Here is an 18,812-nt window from a genome sequence, read left to right on the forward strand (position 1 = left end):
TAGGTTTGAGCATCCAGGCTCACAACTGTGTGTGAATCCTGCTGCAAAAGATTGTCTGGACCCTGAAACCATCTGTACACATGAGCATAAGTGTATGGTTATACTCGCACATGTGTCCTCATACATGTGTGTTCATGTGTACACAAACACACACACACACACACACACAGAGAGAGAGAGAGAGAGAGAGAGAGAGAGAGAAAGAGAGAGATCTTAAAGTTCTGCTTACATTATGTAGAAGGCTGTTAAGTATAATATGTTAAATTTCCTTTGTCACTGGCAACTTACTTGACCTCTATTTGGAAAACATAGATGGCATTATAACCTGCAGGAAAGCCAATACCCAATGATCAGTCCATATCCTACTAGGAAAATCCAGTTACAGAGGGTATAATTGCATGTACACAAAGGCAGAATTATAGTTCAAGCATAGGCCTATCGTGTCTGATGACCCCCACCTTATTAGCTTTTAATTTTCCATGAAAATGAGTTTGAATTACTTATTTTTTAAGGTTGTCATCATTTTTTTTTTTGCTTTTTTTTTTTTATTAACTTGAGTATTTCTTATATACATTTCAAGTGTTATTCCCTTTCCCGGTTTCCGGGCAAACATCCCCCTAATCCCTCCCCCTACCCTTCTTTATGGGTGTTCCCCTCCCCATCCTCCCCCCATTGCCGCCCTCCCCCCAACAATCTAGTTCACTGGGGGTTCAGTCTTAGCAGGGCCCAGGACTTCCCCTTCCACTGGTGCTCTTACTAGGATAGTCATTGCTACCTATGAGGTCAGAGTCCATGGTCAGTCCATGTATAGTCTTTGGGTAGTGACTTAGTCCTGGAAGCTCTGATTGGTTGGCATTGTTGTTCATATGGGGTATCAAGCACCTTAAAATCTTTCAGTCCTTTCTAAGATTCCTTCAATGGAGGGCCTATTCTCAGTTCAGTGGTTTGCTGCTGGCATTCGCCTCTGTATTTGCTGTATTCTGGCTGTGTCTCTCAGGAGCGATCTACATCCGGCTCCTGTCGGCCTGCACTTCTTTCCTTCATCTATCTTGTCTAATTGGATGGCTGTATATGTGTGGGCCACATGTGGGGCAGGCTCTGAATGGGTGTTCCTTCTGCGTCTGTTTTAATCTTTGCCTCTCTATTCCCTGCCACGGGTATTCTTTTTCCCCTTTTAAAGAAGGAGTGAAGCATTCACATTTTGATCATCTGTCTTGAGTTTCATTTGTTCTAGGCATCTAGGGTAATTCAAGCATTTGGGCTAATAGCCACTTATCAATGAGTGTATACCATGTGTGTTTTTCTGAGATTGGGTTAGCTCACTTAGGATGATATTTTCCAGTTCCAACCGTTTGTCTATGAATTTCATAAAGTCATTGTTTTTGATAGCTGAGTAATATTCCATTGTGTAGATGTACCACATTTTCTGGATCCATTCCTCTGTTGAAGGGCATCTGGGTTCTTTCCAGCTTCTGGCTATTATAAATAAGGCTGAAATGAACATAGTGGAGCACGTGTTTTTTTTATATGTTGGGGCATCTTGTGGGTATATGCCCAAGAGAGGTATAGCTGGATCCTCAGGCAGTTCAATGTCCAATTTTCTAAGGAACCTCCAGACTGATTTCCAGAATGGTTGTACCAGTCTGCAATCCCACCAACAATGGAGGAGTGTTCCTCTTTCTCCGCATCCTCGCCAGCATCTGCTGTCGTCTGAGTTTTTGATCTTAGCCATTCTCACTGGTGTGACGTGAAATCTCAGGGTTGTTTTGATTTGCATTTCCCTTATGAGTAAAGATGTTGAACATTTCTTTAGGTGTTTCTCAGCCATTCGGCATTCCTCAGCTGTGAATTCTTTGTTTAGCTCTGAACCCCATTTTTTAATAGGGTTATTTGTCTCCCTGCGGTCGAACTTCTTGAGTTCTTTGTATATTTTGGATATAAGGCCTCTATCTGTTGTAGGATTGGTAAAGATCTTTTCCCAATCTGTTGGTTGCCGTTTTGTCCTAACCACAGTGTCCTTTGCCTTACAGAAGCTTTGCAGTTTTATGAGATCCCATTTGTCGATTCTTGATCTTAGAGCATAACCCATTGGTGTTTTGTTCAGGAAATTTTTTCCAGTGCCCATGTGTTCCAGATGCTTCCCTAGTTTTTCTTCTATTAGTTTGAGTGTATCTGGTTTGATGTGGAGGTCCTTGATGCACTTGGACCTAAGCTTTGTACAGGGTGATAAGCATGGATCGATCTGCATTCTTCTACATGTTGACCTCCAGTTGAACCAGCACCATGTGCTGAAAATGCTGTCTTTTTTCCATTTGATGGTTTTGGCTCCTTTGTCAAAAATCAAGTTCCCATAGGTGTGTGGGTTCATTTCTGGGTCTTCAATTCTGTTCCATTGTTCTATCTGTCTGTCTCTGTACCAATACCATGCAGTTTTTATCACTATTGCTCTGTAATACTGCTTGAGTTCAGGGATAGTGATTCCCCCTGAAGTCCTTTTATTGCTGAGGATAGTTTTAGCTATCCTCATATGGGTTTTTTGTTATTCCAGATGAATTTGCAAAATGTTCTATCTAACTCTTTGAAGAATTGAATTGGTATTTTGATGGGGATTGCATTGAATCTGTAGATGGCTTTTGGTAAAATGGCCATTTTTACTATATTAATCCTGCCAATCCATGAGCATGGGAGATCTTTCCATCTTCTGAGGTCTTCTTCAATTTCTTTCTTCAGAGTCTTGAAGTTCTTATTGTACAAATCTTTTACTTGCTTGGTTAAAGTCACACCGAGTTACTTTATATTATTTGGGTCTATTATGAAGGGTGTCGTTTCCCTAATTTCTTTCTCGGTTTGTTTCTCTTTTGTGTAGAGGAATTCAATTATTTTGAAATTATTTTAGTGCTCCCTTTCATTTCCCATTTCTAAATCCTTTCATATACCCATTTTTATTCAAATTCATGGTCCTTCATCAATTATTTTACATATACGTATACACATATAATTGCTTTATATATTATTTGTATGTACATATTTATATAGTATATATGTCTACATATGTATATGTGTATATATACATATTCTTAGATACATAAATACATAAATACAATCTGCTCAGTTTGCATAGTACTACTTATATGCATATTTTTAGGGATGACCATTTGACACCGGACAAACAATTATATAAACACTGGTGTTTTCTTTCCTGTGGAACATTATTTCTCTCTTGCTCCCAGCATTTCTAAGTTGCCTACAGTTCTTTGTGTAAGGTTTAGGTCCTTGCTACACTTCTTCATCCATGTTATCATGTCTACTGCTAATTTTTCTATTTCCACTCATGTTCAGGAAGCCATGCTGGTGAGACCTCATGTATGTACCTTCTGACATCCCTAAGAGACACACTCTTGTAGCAAAGTCACTGATCATCAGCTTCTTAAAGTCTTTCTGACCCACCTTATACCATGGTCCTGTATCCTTAGGTGTCGTATTGTTCTGTAGATGTATCTGTTGAGACTGGGCTTTATCAGTCTGCATTTTGTCTTCCCATTCCAAAATGTTACTTTTTTAAATTTTGATAGAGATCTTATATCTTTTACCTAATTACGAACAATAAAGTTACCATAAGAATAGAAGGAAGTAATTGCATATTTTCTTTAGTCAAATACATCATCTCTGGGGTTTCTTATATTTCCTGGTTTGTGACTCATGAATCCTGGTGTAAATTCTGTAATCCTTGGGGCTTTTTCTGAACAGTGTAAGCTATGAAGAACCCTTCAATTTGCCCCTCTGCATGTTGATGAAGCAAAGTATAATTAGTGACTTTCTAAAAGGGTAGTGGTGTGTGAGGATAGAAATCACACCTGACTGGTTAGAAATCTCTCAGTTCTTCTATGTACATCTAAGAATTGTTATTAAAAACCTCTAAACAGACTGTCAGACATATGTTAGGGAGCATCTGGAGGAATTTATAAATTCCATGAGGTTATAACAGTGATATTTAGTGATAACTGGCAGTGGACCCAGCCATTTGCCTGCTAAAATAAAGCAGTTAGTCCAAGTGGAGAAGAAAAGTTATAGTATGGCTAACCCACAATGGGACAATGGAAATCTCTATTACTTGACCTAAGCATGTCCACAGTTCTGGATACTAAAGGAAAGTGACAAGCAGCAACTTGGGAGATCTCACTAGAACACAACTGTATGATCTTGGATTTCTGGCTCCTAGAACTGTTAAAAATGAATTTCTGTACTTTAAACCCAAAACGTGGATATTGTTTTATAGAAATTCAGACAAATAGAGAAGAAAAATGCATTTTAAGAAGGAGTTGAGTATATAGTAGCCTTCTGAGAAGTCTAGACATAGCTAAATGGGGTATCAAAATTTGATGTCCTTGACACAACAGCTTTTCATAAAGGCAGACAGAACCAAAGAATAGGAATTTTGTGTAAGAATAACACTTGTGCCTGTAACAATGGTTAAAAAGGAGCAGGGAGTCATTAGAAGGATTGAAAGAAAGAGAAAGGGAGAGAAAGGGGAAATCATATAATTATATTTTAGTTAAATAAAAATAATTTTGCAAATAAAGCCTCTGGTTGAAGGTGAGGATATGACTTTAAAGGCAATAACTCTAAGAATATTCTGGTCCAGTTCATTTTGAGTCATGTTTGTACTTAGATCAAGGCTATAAAATAAGTGTATTTTTACTTTTTTAAACTTAATTTAATACCTGTAGACATTTTGCCATATATTCCTTATTATAAGTACAATGGTTGGAGTGTTGAAAGGGAAGAGCTCAAATTCTTCATGGTAGGGTTTCTTTCCTCAGGGTCACCAAATATGCATTCCTTTGATGGGAATAACTTCAGTGCTACAAGATTTTGACATAGTTGTAGACATGTATTATTTCTTTGAGGTAGTTTTCACTGCATTATAAGATTCTTCTAAAATAATTTACTAAAGAATATTACATGTTTTATAGCAATGTCTAGGGAAATGAATAATTGGCAATGGGCTTTTAAAACCAGTTCTCCCAATACTAGACATAGTAAAATGAATTCATCATCATCATAGTCGTCGTCGTCATCATCGTGGTCGTTGTTGTCATCGTCATCATCATCAGCAGCAGCAGCAGCAGCATAATCACAAGGCTGCATTATAAAAAGTATTAATAGTCTAATTGCTAACTCGGCATAGGGCCTACCGTCTCAAATATAAGTATTATTGTAGGGGCAGAAAGAATAAGACTACAGACCACTTCTCATGTCTTTTTATGCTGTTATAACACTTGAGAACTCTTGGTGTAATGAAAGGCTTTTATCAGTCTCCAGTTACAGTTGTTTTATTTTAAAAATGAGAGACAATCAATTATTAAAAACTCCTTCTAGAACTAACACAAATTAGGAGCAGAAAGAGACTGGACTGAGTGTCCAAATAAACTTTACAACCTACAATACCTCTTTAGCATTTGGAAACCCTACACTCATAAAGCAGGGAATATGGATACTCATTGCAGCTAAAGCAAGCATGTGCTTATTTTATGGCTAATGTGTGTGCTCTGTAAAGATAATTGGATAATTGTCCGTCATGATTGCCTACCATAATGTCACAGGAACAGAGAACTTGTCATCTCACACAAGGGGAAACAAGTCGTCTAATATATAAGAGACAAACCACAATGAGAATGATAATGAAGTTGTCATATGAACTGACAACTTCACATAGAAGTTTCACATAGAAACATTTGTCCTTAATCTATGTGGAAAGAGAAAGTTTAGCTCTCCTACTGACCTTCTTAAAGGCAGGGCATCACTAGAGAGATGGTGAGAAATTAAGTAACATTCAACAGGTCCAAATGGAAAATAGAGTGGAAGGATTTTATAACAATTTTCTGTGTTATATTTCAACTTTTACTGGAACGTTGAAATTTTCATGAAGTCAAGATGGTCCAATTTGAAATCGTTGCAATTGAAAATACATTTTACTTTTTCATGCTTGCTCATAAATTGTTGAAATATTTCTATGCATTTTAAAATTTTGTATATCTTCCCAACCCCTGTGCAATACAGTCAAGGTCTTGAATGTCTTTCTTTCTTCCTTTCTTTCTTCCTTCCTTCCTTCCTTTCTTTCTTTCTTTCTTTCTTTCTTTCTTTCTTTCTTTTCTTTTGCTTTTTCTTTCTTGTTTGCATTTCTTATCCTGTCTTGTTTTGCTGTTTCTTTATAGCTGCTTTCTTCTTCTCCCTAAATCCTCTTTCATTCCATGTTCTCTTCATTTTAGTAACAACTCTGAATTGAGGTCTATGATTCTTTATTGACTGTGTGTTCTGCAAAAAGTATAAACTTCCATCACATAAACTTTAGAAAATGATGGGGGATCCTGAGAGTAGGAGGGAGGCAGGGAAGAGGAGCAGAGTGGGAGGACCACACAACAAGGTAGTGTGAAAATGAATGCCATAATGAAAACTATTATTTTGTGTGCTAATTAAAAATTACCTAAAGAGAAAGAATGTTTAAAAATGAATCCCAATCTGTTGGTACAAAGTCTAGGATAGAATCAAAGGAAGCTGAGAGTGTTTTGATCTTAGATATAAAAATTGCATTTTCTTTCCAGTATTCCTTCTCCTTCCTTGGAGCAGTGTTTGCTAACATTTTAAAGATTGGAAGCATCAGAACATGGACAAAAGGAAACAGAATCACACACACACACACACACACACACACACACACACACACACACACACACACGGCTAAAGGTTACTGTTTAAGGAAGAGTGACTACAAAGAGAAATAAAATAGTTCTTTATGAACTGTAATAAGGGTAGGAAAGAATATGCAGCTGTCAGAGCACACACTGTCCTTGCAAGGGAGCTGGATGCAATTCCCAGTACTCCTTGTGAATGGCTCACAACAACTGCCAGTAATTCTAGTTTCAAGGAATTCTGATCCCATGTAAGGTGTCTAGGTTTACATTGTTTCCCCTGCCAGTTAAATAACTAAAAGACATAGAATATTCCTAGCCTGACATTGTTCAGGTCTCAAGGTACTGTTAATGTTCTTTGGCTCCTGATAGACTAGACATGTTCCTGTGTTCCATGAACATACAGGATGAACTGAATGGATTTAGTGAGTTTAAAAGCAAATAGTGATGGGTTGATTTGATCCAAACACATTATAGTCATGTGTCAAATTCTCAATGAACTAAAAGCTGAGTGAATGAGGGGAAGGTAATTGTTAGAATCTGTAAAAGAAAAGTTAGACTTGAGAGAAAAGTAAATGTAAAAATTAAGAAGGCTTTATTAAGTCCATGCCTAGACCCAAAGATCATCATATGCATGTGTGTGTGTTTCTAATATATTTCTGATATATATTTATATATAATAAAGTTATACAATCCAGAAACAAAAAATAACTAAAAGGCAGGGAATCTAATTCAGAAACAACATGCAGCAGGGAAATAAAAAAATTCACACACAGCAGCAAAACCAATATATGAAAGACACTTATTTGAAAGTGAAGAAGTGCGTGTGGGGTGATGGGGGTTGGGGACAGAAAGAAGAGGAGAAATGAAGGAGGAGAAGGAGGAAGAGGAAGAAGCTTAGGAGGAAAGCAGAAGCTGAGGAAGGAGGAGGAGGAGAAAGGGAGAAGAGATGAGGAGAAGGAAATGAGGATTGGAGGAGGAGAAGGAAAAAAAGGAAGAAGAGGAGATGATCCATTGCAAAGAAGATTTGGCGGGCTTAACCTGGAGGACTGAGGGTCTTCAATGTCTTTGGTAGTCTTCTTTCCTAAGTTAGCCAGTTTCAACAAAGAAAGGAAATCTGATGGGCCAACAATTTTGGGTAAACATCTTCTGATCTGGCTTTAATCTTATCTGACCATGATGGACAATAGCAGGAATGGGAGTAGAGGGGAGACTTACTAATGGGAACCAGAGCTCCCAGACATCCTCAGCTGCTAAGGTCTGCTAAGTTCCTTTGGTCTGGTAGGTGAGGAAGAATCTGGGAGTTTGAGATATTTATTATTTGTCTGTGTCCCTTTTGCCCAGCATTGTGCCTATAAAGGCTCTGACTCACCTTTAGTACCTCAACCCAAAACCATCTTCTGGCCTCTGCAGGTAGCAGAGTATATGTGGTACACACACACACACACACACACACACACACACACACACACACACATCATAAAACTTTCTAATAGTAAGAAAATATGAAGCATAAAAAGAAAATGAAATAAGACTCAGCCTTCTGCCATCTCAGTATGTTTAAAGCATTGCTCCTGGTAGAGATAGATGCCTTCAGGAACATCACTATGGCTTATAGGTATAGTAATATTCCCAGTAAAATTCTACTGAAACTATGTTTATGTATTACATAAAAGAAAGACTGAGCTGGGCAGTGGTGGCTCATGCCCTCAGTTCCAGCACTTGGGAGGCAGGGTCTGGTAGATTTCTGTGAGTTCGAGGCTTGCCTGAGGTACAGAGTGAAATCCAGGATATTCAGAGCTACAGTGTAAACCCTTTCTCAGAAACCAAACCAAAACTCAAAAAAAGAAGATTGATTTTTCAAAAAGACTTTTAAAAATATAGAATGGCTCTAGTAGTACAGCAAACATGTTGCTACGAAGGCCTGCAGAAAGCTGTGTGTTGAAGCCTGCAGAAACTGTTTTCTCCTTTTTGTTCTAGCAAAGCTAAGCCTGTTGATCCAGAACATGGGAGGTGAAAGCTTCAGGATCTGAAGTTCAAGGTCAGCCTGAACTTCAGAAGTTCCTGTCTTGGAAGAAAATAAGTAAATAAAATAAAAGGAATATATTTCAATTCTCACAATATATCTTGAACTCTCCTGAAACTGGCCCATTGAGTGTAAACTATCAAAAATTCTCCTGTCTCACCCTCCTAAGTGCTAACATTATAGTCTTGAGTAACTACATAAAACACATTCTTTTTCTGGCAATCGGTCGTAACTTAGATTTTTGAAGAAGCTTTTATTGTTGTCTTAATTACTTTCTTTTTTGCTTCAAACAGGATGTTCCCCCACCCACTCCTGCCTCTCCCCTCTAGCCTCACTTCCTCCTTCTCTGGGGGCAACAAGCCTCCACAGGACCAAATGCCTACCCTCCCACTGATGCCAGATAAGTCCTCTGCTATATTTCTATTAGGAACCATGGACCCGCCCGTGTATACTCTTTCGTTGGTGGATTAGTCCCTGGGAGCTCTGATGGGTCCAGTTAGTTCATCATATCAAACATTTACCATTGTCTATTGTATACAGCCAATTTCTGGGCTTGGTATGTAATTAAATAATGAGTGAACCCAGTGCACTGTCTTGAGCATTTTGGCGCCTATACTTATACATTTGTATGTATCAAATCCTGCTGAATGTAGAACAAAATGCTGTGGTCAGAATGGCAGACAGCAGCAACAGCTCAATGTCAATTTCTGTTTCAAAACTCCTCCTGGATTAATACTAGTTACATACTTTTGAGTGATGTTTAGACACAGAATAGAAGTTGCATGGTTTTGATTTTTAAAAATATATTTTACAAAGGAAAAAATGTCTGCTTGTATATGTGGCAGCTGTTGGCATTAAAAAGTCAGAAGAATCTTGAATGGCTGAGAAGCACCCAAAGAAATGTTCAAAGTCCTTAGTGATCAGAGAAATACAAATCAAAATGACTTTGAGATTACATCACCTTACACCAATCAGAAAGGCTAAGATCAAAACCTCAGGTGACAACACATATTGGCGAGGATGTAGGGAAAAAGGAACACTCCTCCATTGCTGCTGGGATTACAAACTGGGACAACCCTCTGGAAATCAATTTAGAGGTTCCTCAGAAAATTGGTAATAGATATTCTTGAAGATCCAGCAATACCACTCTTGGGATCAAAAGATGCCTCACTATGCCACAGGGGCACATGTTTCACAATGTTCATAGCAGCCTTTATTTGTGATAGCCAGAAAATGGAAACAACCCAGATGTCCCACAACAGAAGAATGGATACAGAAAATGTGGTTCATTTACACAATGGAATACTGCTCAGCTATTATGAACAAGGACATCCTGAGTTTTGCAGACAAATGGACAGATCTAGAAAATATCATCCGGAGTGAGCTAACTCAGACCCAAAAGGACATTCATGGTATGCTCTCATTCTCAGTAATAAGTAGATATTAACCAAAAACAAACAAACAAACAAAAAACAAAAACAAAACAAACAAACAAACAAAAAAACCCAGACAAACCAAATACAGAATACCCAAGATACAGCCTATAGTCCTCAGGAAGGTCAACAAGCTGAAGGGCCCAAGTGTGGATGCCTCAGTACCACTTGGGACTAAGGAAAAAAAAAACAACCACAAAAGGGTAGGTAGGGAGGGAGGGACAGGGAAGGGAAAGGGGAGGGAAGTTGGGGGAGAGGGAAACCTGACGTGGTATTGGGTAGGGGAAAAGGACTGAAATCCTGAGGCTAGCAGAAAGAAAGGAAACCTGCAACTTCAGGAGGACCCTTGAGAATGTACCAGGGACCTGGGAGGTAAGAATTCAAAGGGAAGGACCTAGACTGGGGAGAGGGAGCTTGTAGAGCCCATATCCAGCAGAAAGACAGGGCATCAAGTATGGGATGGGGTTGCCATCCCACAGTTAAAACTGATCCATAATTGTTCCTGTCTGAAAGAAATGCAGGGATAGAAATGATGAAGAGCCTGAGAAAAAGAAGGTCCAATGACAGGCCCAAAGTGGGATCCAGCTCAAGGAGAGGCCCCAAGGCCTGACACTATTACTGATGCTATGGGAAACTCACAAAAAGAGGCCTATCATGATTGCCCCCTGAAAGTCCCAACAAGGAGCTGAAGGAGTCAGATGCAGATTTGCACGCAACCAATGAGCAGAAGAAGCTGCTGATGCTGTGGTTGAATTAGGGAAAAGCTGGAAGAAGCTGAGGAGGAGGGAGACCCTGTAGGAGGACTAGCAGTACCAATCACCAGATCTCCAAGACACTGCCACCAACCAGGCTGCATACACCAACTGAGATGAGACCCCCAACACATAAACAGCAGAGGACTGCTGGGTCTGGGTTCAGTCAGAGAAGATGCACCTAATCCTCAAGAAACTGGAGGCCCCAGGGAGTTTAGAGATCTGGTGGGGTGGGGGATGGGGTTGGGGCATCCTTGTGGAGACCTGGGTGGCAGTGCTGGGGGGAAGAGTATGGGATGTGGACCAGTCACAGGGTGGAGCAGGAGGGAAATAACATCTGTAGTGTAAAATAAAACAATAAAATAAGTCAGGATGAACAATTCTTCTGAGCTATCTATACTACCTAAGGATTTAAGAGCAAATTACAAGGACAACATAGGAGAGACAGAGTTCTGGTTTATAGTTTTCCACGTGAGGCATTAAAAAGATGCTCCACGAAGTGTCCGACTGTAGTTAACACAAATTGTAACATTAGAGCCAGGGCTTTAAACACAGCTTTAATGCAACTCTCCCTTCAAGTCTTAATATGCTGAAACCTAGGGAGCTTGGTGATTTGCATGGGGACATAGATATGTCACAGTTTAACTTGGTCCATGATCTACAATTCAGTGCCCAGTTAGATTGGATTCTTCTACCACAGTGTGACTCTTTAAGTAAAAAGTTGTCATCTTGGAATAAAAGGTTCCCGGTTCCTTTAAATTAGCCACAGTCTCTCCCCAGTTAAAACATAACCAAGAGATCAGCCATTCAAACACACACAGATCAGCTACTAATTGTAAGTATTCTACAATGTGTTTCCTTCAATAGTTATTTGTGTGTCTTATGTTCATTTTATATGATAAAGCGATGTGTTAATTCAGAACATAAACTCAAAAAGAATCTTTTGGAATGTCATCTAATGAATGTTCATGCTTTGCAGACAGCAAAGTAACACAGAAGTGTCAAGCGCGTTTTCCTCCATCCTTATCCTTCTAGCACGTCTGGATCAATGAAGGTCTGAGCATGACCTGATTTTTCAGTTTTGGCACTATGGTAAAAGTGTTCTTCTATATACAGCCTCTCACCTGGAATCTATTCTCCTCTCTACCACTGAGAGACATTCCTTCCACAGCAAGGTTCATGTCCCAGTAAGTTCATGGCCCTTTTCCTCCTTCAAGGCGTACACTGATAAATTTAATTGTATATTCCCACCATTCAGCCCTAAGTGGTGAACATATGGAGGAAAAAGAGTATTTTTAGACCTTCTAATAATGGAATCTGTTTCATTCAAGCAGTTTGTAAATATTCAAACCCCCTTCAAAAACAATCTGGAAGCTAAATCTTACACAACTGCTTTGCAAAAACAATTTTGCCTTCAGCCTTTCAGATTGAGTATACAGTATTAGGTTTCTAGACACGAAATGTTGTTTAGAAACTTTCCAAGTTTCAGATCTATTAGTCGTTGCTGTGAGCTTCTAGTGTTTTCTCAACTTTATCTTTTGGATCATCCGTGGTATCTTGGGATTCGTGCAGAGTTGAAGAACATTCTCATTCTGATTGTTAGCCTTTTTCTAAAGCACATGTGTGACTATTCTAAAAACCATTCGGCTTCATCCCTAGTTCATCTATATCAATGGTGTGCACCCATGTACATGCACACACAGACACATAGACACACACACACACATACACACACACACACACTCAGACATACAGACACACACAGACACACAGACACAGACACAGACACACACACACACACTCAGACATACAGACACACACAGACACACAGACACAGACACAGACACACACACACACACTCAGACATACAGACACACACAGACACACACACACACACAGACATCCCATCTCTTACAGTGTGTTGGAGTGGTATTTTTGTGGTACACATAAAATCGTTTGCAAGCTTCGATGGCAATGTATTATCTTTGTCTAGGCTACTCTAGCTTTTCAATCAAAATTATTTCATCTCTGGGGACAAATAAATGCTTTGTCTCTGAAATACTTCTGGCTTTAATTTTTAGTTCAGTGATTTTGTTTTTCTTTTGGTTGGTTGAGTTTGCCAATATACTTTCAGAAACCAAATTTAGATTGACATTCAAGCTAATATATAACAGTCATTGTAACAGCTTCCAACCTTCTTTAGAAAGCCTCAGGAGGCTTACAGAATGAAGCTAAGATTTCATTTTATTTGTTAAAAGAAGCGATAGATTCCAAATGTATGAACTTTAAAAAATGACTTTCCAAATGGGGAATAAGTGATATACAGTGTCTGTTTTGTTTTACGTTTAGAACAATTGAGTTGAAAAATGATTTAGATTCTGGATGAATTTCATAATTGAGAACATTAGGTGAACATGGATCATGCTATCTTGTAGGATGCAGAGAGGTTGACTATGATTTTCATGATTTTCCTCTTTAATCACATTAAAAAGTAAACATCTTGCTGTGGTCAAATTAAGTTTTTCCCTTCCCCTTTTCCTCAAATTTAAAAATGTAGGCCTTATCTACTCTATCCAGACTGTAAATGGATGCCCAGCAGAGATAGCACCTGCTTAGAGTCTGCAGATCACCCTTCACTAAATAATGGAAGGCATAAATCTGTGTTGAGAAAATTTTGGAAGATGCCCTTTCATTTTCTAAAACCTGACTACAATGTAAGATGGCAAGAGACTGAACTTCACCGCTTATAATACATTTTTCCTTTTATTTTAAACATAGTTTGCATGTTATAAAAATACTGATCACAATGAGCTTTAACAATTGTTATTGCTATAAAAATGAATGCAGGAACAATATTTTTAGTGGAAATAAATTATATAGTCATTCTTTTTTTTCTTTTTTAAAATCACAAGAGAAAAACCTCAGCTGTCTGGTCACTGGCAGAAAACCAGTCTCTTAAAAGGCTTTATGCACATGAATGCCAGTCCATTCCCACAGTAATCCACATGGTTCAGGAAACAGAGACTTGGACCCTGTTACCATGGTCCCACAGAGTCTTTCTGTGCATTGACAGTTCTAATGTGGCAACAGTTTTTCAAGGCAGCAAAATGATGGACTGAAAAACTGGTATGATCTTAGTTCAGATGTGGTCTTTTCCAATATGATGGGACACAGCGACACACCTCTTCACTAAATGACAGTCCCGGATCACAATGCTTCAGTCGATTTGTACATGGTCGTCTGTAACAGCTAGAAAAAAAAGAGAGAAAGAGACACATGGTGAAGACCAAAGTATCGAGTCAAGATGCTACAGACAGCTTCTATGTTTTCTTCAGTTTAAACCAGGAAAAATTACTAACTTTATTATAAACGTGTTTATAGGTTCATAAATATTTAAGTGTTTACACTTAAACTTAATATTGGGTTTACAGAGTTGTAGAGGAACAGAAAACCCTTTAATAACATGGCTCGCTTGCTGAAATAGCAGAGGAAAGATGAACTATTGTAAGCATTAGTTCTTTTGAAGTCCTTTCTGCTGTGTGGATGAAAGTAACGTAGAACAGAAAGTTTGAAAGTGAATATTTAAGGTCTGCTGATTTCCTGTGATCACATAAGCATGGCAACGTTCACAAAAGTCTGGGATGTGCATGGGACCCAGACTTCCAGGCAATTAAACCCAGCCATCTTGGCAGAACCATAGCATTTGGCAAGCCGCCCCATCCACCCTCTTGTGTTTTTACTCAGCAGCTGCCTGGATGATGGTGAATAACTCCTCTCTCTCTACCTGTATTCCAGCTCATGAGGGGAAACATGAACAGACAGGGGCCCTTCTCCATTCACCCAAGACTTCCCGTTGCTTGATGTGGTGAAAGGACAAATGACCGATCATATAATGTTTGGAAGTACTGCTTGCTATAGTGAATTGACTCTAGCTTTGAAAAGTGAGAATGTCTAGCTGTGTTATAGGCTGGAAAGAAAAAATGAAAAGTGCACTAAAGAGATCCTTAAACAGTTAAAAGTTGGTCTCATTTGATCTTGAAAGGAGAGGGTAGCCAAGGACTTTTTTAAAAATATATTTAAAATATTTAATTTTTATTTTTATTCTTTTATTTAATTCTTTCTTATTATTACTATTTCTTTCTCTTTTTTTACATTCCAGATTTTATTTCCCTCCTGGTCTGCCCTCCGACTGTTCCACATCCCATACCTCTTCCCCTCCCCGTCTACATGAGGATGTCCATACCCCACCCCCCCACCAGACCTCTAAACTCCCTGGGGCCTCCAGTCTCTTGAGAGTTAGGTGCATCTTCTCTGACTGAACCCAGACCCCGCATTCCTCTGCAGTATATGTGTTGGTGTATGCTGCCTGGTTGGTGATCGAGTGTCTGAGAGATGTCAGGGGTCCAGGTTAATTGAGGCTACTAGTCTTCCTACAGAGTTGCCCTTATCCTTTTCCAGTTTTTCCCTAATTCAACCACAGGGATCAGCAGCTTCTGTCCATTGGTTGGATGCAAATATATGCATCTGACTTTCAGCTGCTTGTTGGGCAGTGATGATAGGTCCGCTTTTGGAGCTAGGAACTGAAGCCAGGGTCTGGTGTTTGCTAGGCAAGCGCTGCACCACTGAGCTAATTCCTCAATCCCAATATATCCCTTTTTGTGATGCCCCATTGTCTCAATAATAGTGTCAGGGCTTGGGGCCTCCCTTTGCTGGATGCCACTTTGGGTCTGTGGCTGGACAATTTCATGTGCATTTCTACTGTCTCTGGATTACTTTCACCCTCTACTCTTATTTTCCTACCACCCCTTGTAACTCTTTCTCCTCCCTAGCAGCTACTTTCACACATTCTTAACTTTTATTTTGCTTTATGAAACATCCAGTTTAAACATGTCCAGCTGAGTGATTCTTGGATTGAAGAATCTACTGGGGCCTGTTAAGGGGGTGCGGTGGGGGTGTCCTGATCAGGTACCCAGCAGATGGCAATGAATCCTCTCCCACTGAATCTATCAGGAATTAATTAAGCAGTGAGGGGCTCTGTCCTCTTAGCCCTTCCTCCATCCATTCTCCACATAGGCCTGCTTTTTGGTAGACCCAGTAAGAGCATCTAGAACTATGCATTCATGGTTTCAATGGCTATGCCTTGCCCAGAGGAGGACAGCTTACAGATCTTTTCTTTATTTTGCTAGCTCTTACATTCCTTCAGTCCTCTTTTCTGAAATGTTCTCTGAGCCTTAGAGGAAGACTGTATAAATGTCTTGTTAAGAAATTTTATAAAATTCATGGTTACATAATGAATACAAGTTCATTTAAGAAAAAAAGATGTATGGTTCTCAGTAGTCAGACACCTAATGATTAAGGCTATGTGAAAACAAAATGCACTCTGCCTTTCTCCATTGTAATAAACATTAAGAAAACTAATGTGTAACTGCTATTTTATAGGATTCTCTTTTGCTTCGTCCATTTGACAACATAAACTTTAGAACAATACACTTAGAAAAGTGGACAAACAAAAGGTTGCTATGAGGAAAAAGACTTAAGCTTAGGGATATAGTTCATGGCTGGGGTATTGCTCCATGACTGTTTTCCCAGAACATGCCAGCTTCAACTTTTAATACCCTAACAACAGGAAAGGACTTTATGATTGTATCTTGTTAAACAAAGATATAAGAACATAAGTACATCTACTTAGCTAAGGTGATAATTCTTTGTAGAAAAACGATAATGTCAGGCCAGTCTATATGCAGGCACAAAAACAATAAAATTTGGCAAAATGTATTAGACTCATTGAAAAAAGTTGCACTGTAGAACACAGCTTAATAAGGTTTTCTGAAATATAATAGCTCTGTTCTTTTGGATATAATATCTTATTCTGGAACTATTTCTTGGTAAGTAGAGTATGAATATGTAAGTAAAATTGGAAAGTGTGCATTTATTCAAAAAAATTTTAAATGAGTTTTAGGATTTCTGTAAGGAACTCAGCAAGAAGGCAAGAACAAAATAATATGGTCAACAAAATGCCTGGATTTAGTGAATTCTCATTATACAGTAACTACATGACAGAGCTTCATAATTATAAATTAAAATGAGAAAACACTCTCTTTAGAATCCAAAGATAGGCTCCACCTACTGAGTTACTAGATTAACTAATGAGGATATTACACGTAAAAAGGAAATGACTACTTTTAGAGTCTGCAGCTATTTGAATGGAAGACGAGATGCCATGAAAGAGAAAATTTGGTGAGAATCGGGACACCACAATTTCATGTGTAAAGAGAATTAAACTAGAAAAATGGTAACATTAAGGACATTGAGAAAAATAGGAAGATCTTTATTGGATCCAGCTTAAACAGAGCTTAACACAGAGCCTCAGGCAGGCATTAGAGATGGAAAAGTCCAACAAGCCGAATCCACATGAAGAGGAACAACTCTGAAAACCAGCATGATGGTTAGTGCCTCAGCATTAAAGTAAGAGGATAGTGAAGCAGACGACATTGATAATCTTCATAAGCTCAGGAAGAAGAAAGACAGCCGAAGATGCTAAAGTAAGCTAAGAAGAGGCATGGCTGCTGGACCAACACTGAAGGAATACAAGAACAATATCAAAAACAGAGATCTTGATTAAATGGTAGTCATTTTCAGAGATGAGATATAAATTAAGTCAGCATGATATGCCCTTAAATCTAAGAATCTCATATATTTTTCTTGATATAAAAGAAACAAAGACATGCTCTAAAAAATAGTGATGGAACAGGAGAGACATCTAAGTGGTTAAGTACTTGCTGCTCTTTCAGAGAACCTAGATCATCACCCAGAAACTACATGTTGACTTACAATGTCTAACACCAGTTCTAGGGATCCAGAGTCCTCCTCTGGCCTCTATGGGCACCATGCATACACATGGTACATGGACATATATGTAGGCAAAACAGCCACAAACATAAAATAAAGCAACATTCCAAAAAAATGAATCTTGAGTGACTTTTAATGCTTTTGCTTTTCATATATGATTGTGTGTTTGTTTGTCTGTGAGTATGTGCAAGTGGGTGACTAGAGATGCCAGAAGAGGGTGCTGGATCCTATGGAGTTGGAGTTAAAGGCAGTTGTGAGCTGAATGAAGTATATGCTGAATACTAAACTCAGGTCCCCTGAAGGAGGAGTATCATGTATTCTTAACCATTGAGTCATCTCTGTTATTTGAATAACATCTACCAGCATTTTCTTTTATTGTCATAGCTAACTTCATTCATTCATGACAAATCTAGAGTCATTTTAGAAGAGAGAACCTCACCTAAGGAACTGAGTAGCTTGCATTACCCTATGCCCATAAATGTGAGATAGATTTTTTTTTCCAAATTGCTAATTGATGAAGAACCTGCTCACTGTGGATGGTATAATTCCTGGATAGTTGGACTTTGGTTGTGCAAGAATATCTGGGATAAAGCCAATAAGTTGTGGTCCTCCAGGTTTCCTTTGGTTCCTGCTACGTTCCTGTACTGGCTTCCCTTGATGGAAGACTGTAAATTGTTAAGTATTCTTTCCGAAAGTTGCTTTTGGGTATGATGGTTTATATCAACAACAGAAAGCAAGATAGAACATTTATTTAGTTCCCATTGAGCATTTACTGTAAATGTTTCATTTGGGGGGGGGGTCAAATTCTGAAGGTAATAGTACTCCTCATTATTTTTAAGCTTTAAAATAAATTATAACCAGAAGTATAATTTTTGGAGGTTTGGAGACATAGACTGCTGAATGCGTTTCTAAAATAATACATGAATCACTTAGAGAAGAGAATTCATATAGAACCCTCCCTCATTACTCTCCAGGAAAAAAAAAGATTTAGTTTTGAGCTTCTTTTATTTATTTATTTATTTATTTATTTATTTATTTATTTATTTATTTATTTATTTATAAT

General features: G+C 38.6%; 2 protein-coding genes across 1 annotated transcript in view; one reads left to right on the forward strand and one right to left on the reverse strand.

The window, feature by feature from the left end:
• Positions 1 to 18,812, forward strand: part of Erich1 (glutamate-rich 1) — a gene marked incomplete at its 5' end in the record, with an annotated part of 52,793,804 nt that overhangs the window by 14,880,245 nt on the left and 37,894,747 nt on the right.
• Vegfc (vascular endothelial growth factor C) overlaps positions 13,645 to 18,812 on the reverse strand; it is a 115,593-nt gene continuing 110,425 nt past the window's right edge. Inside the window, exon 7 of the mRNA NM_053653.2 lies at positions 13,645 to 14,149. Coding sequence (NP_446105.1) covers positions 14,035 to 14,149 — 115 coding nt within the window. The 3' untranslated portion in view covers positions 13,645 to 14,034. The remainder of the gene's footprint in view (positions 14,150 to 18,812) is intronic.

The sequence above is a fragment of the Rattus norvegicus genome, chromosome 16 (genome assembly GCF_021556685.1).
Source record: "Rattus norvegicus strain SHRSP/BbbUtx chromosome 16, alternate assembly SHRSP_T2T, whole genome shotgun sequence".
NCBI lineage: Eukaryota > Metazoa > Chordata > Mammalia > Rodentia > Muridae > Rattus > Rattus norvegicus.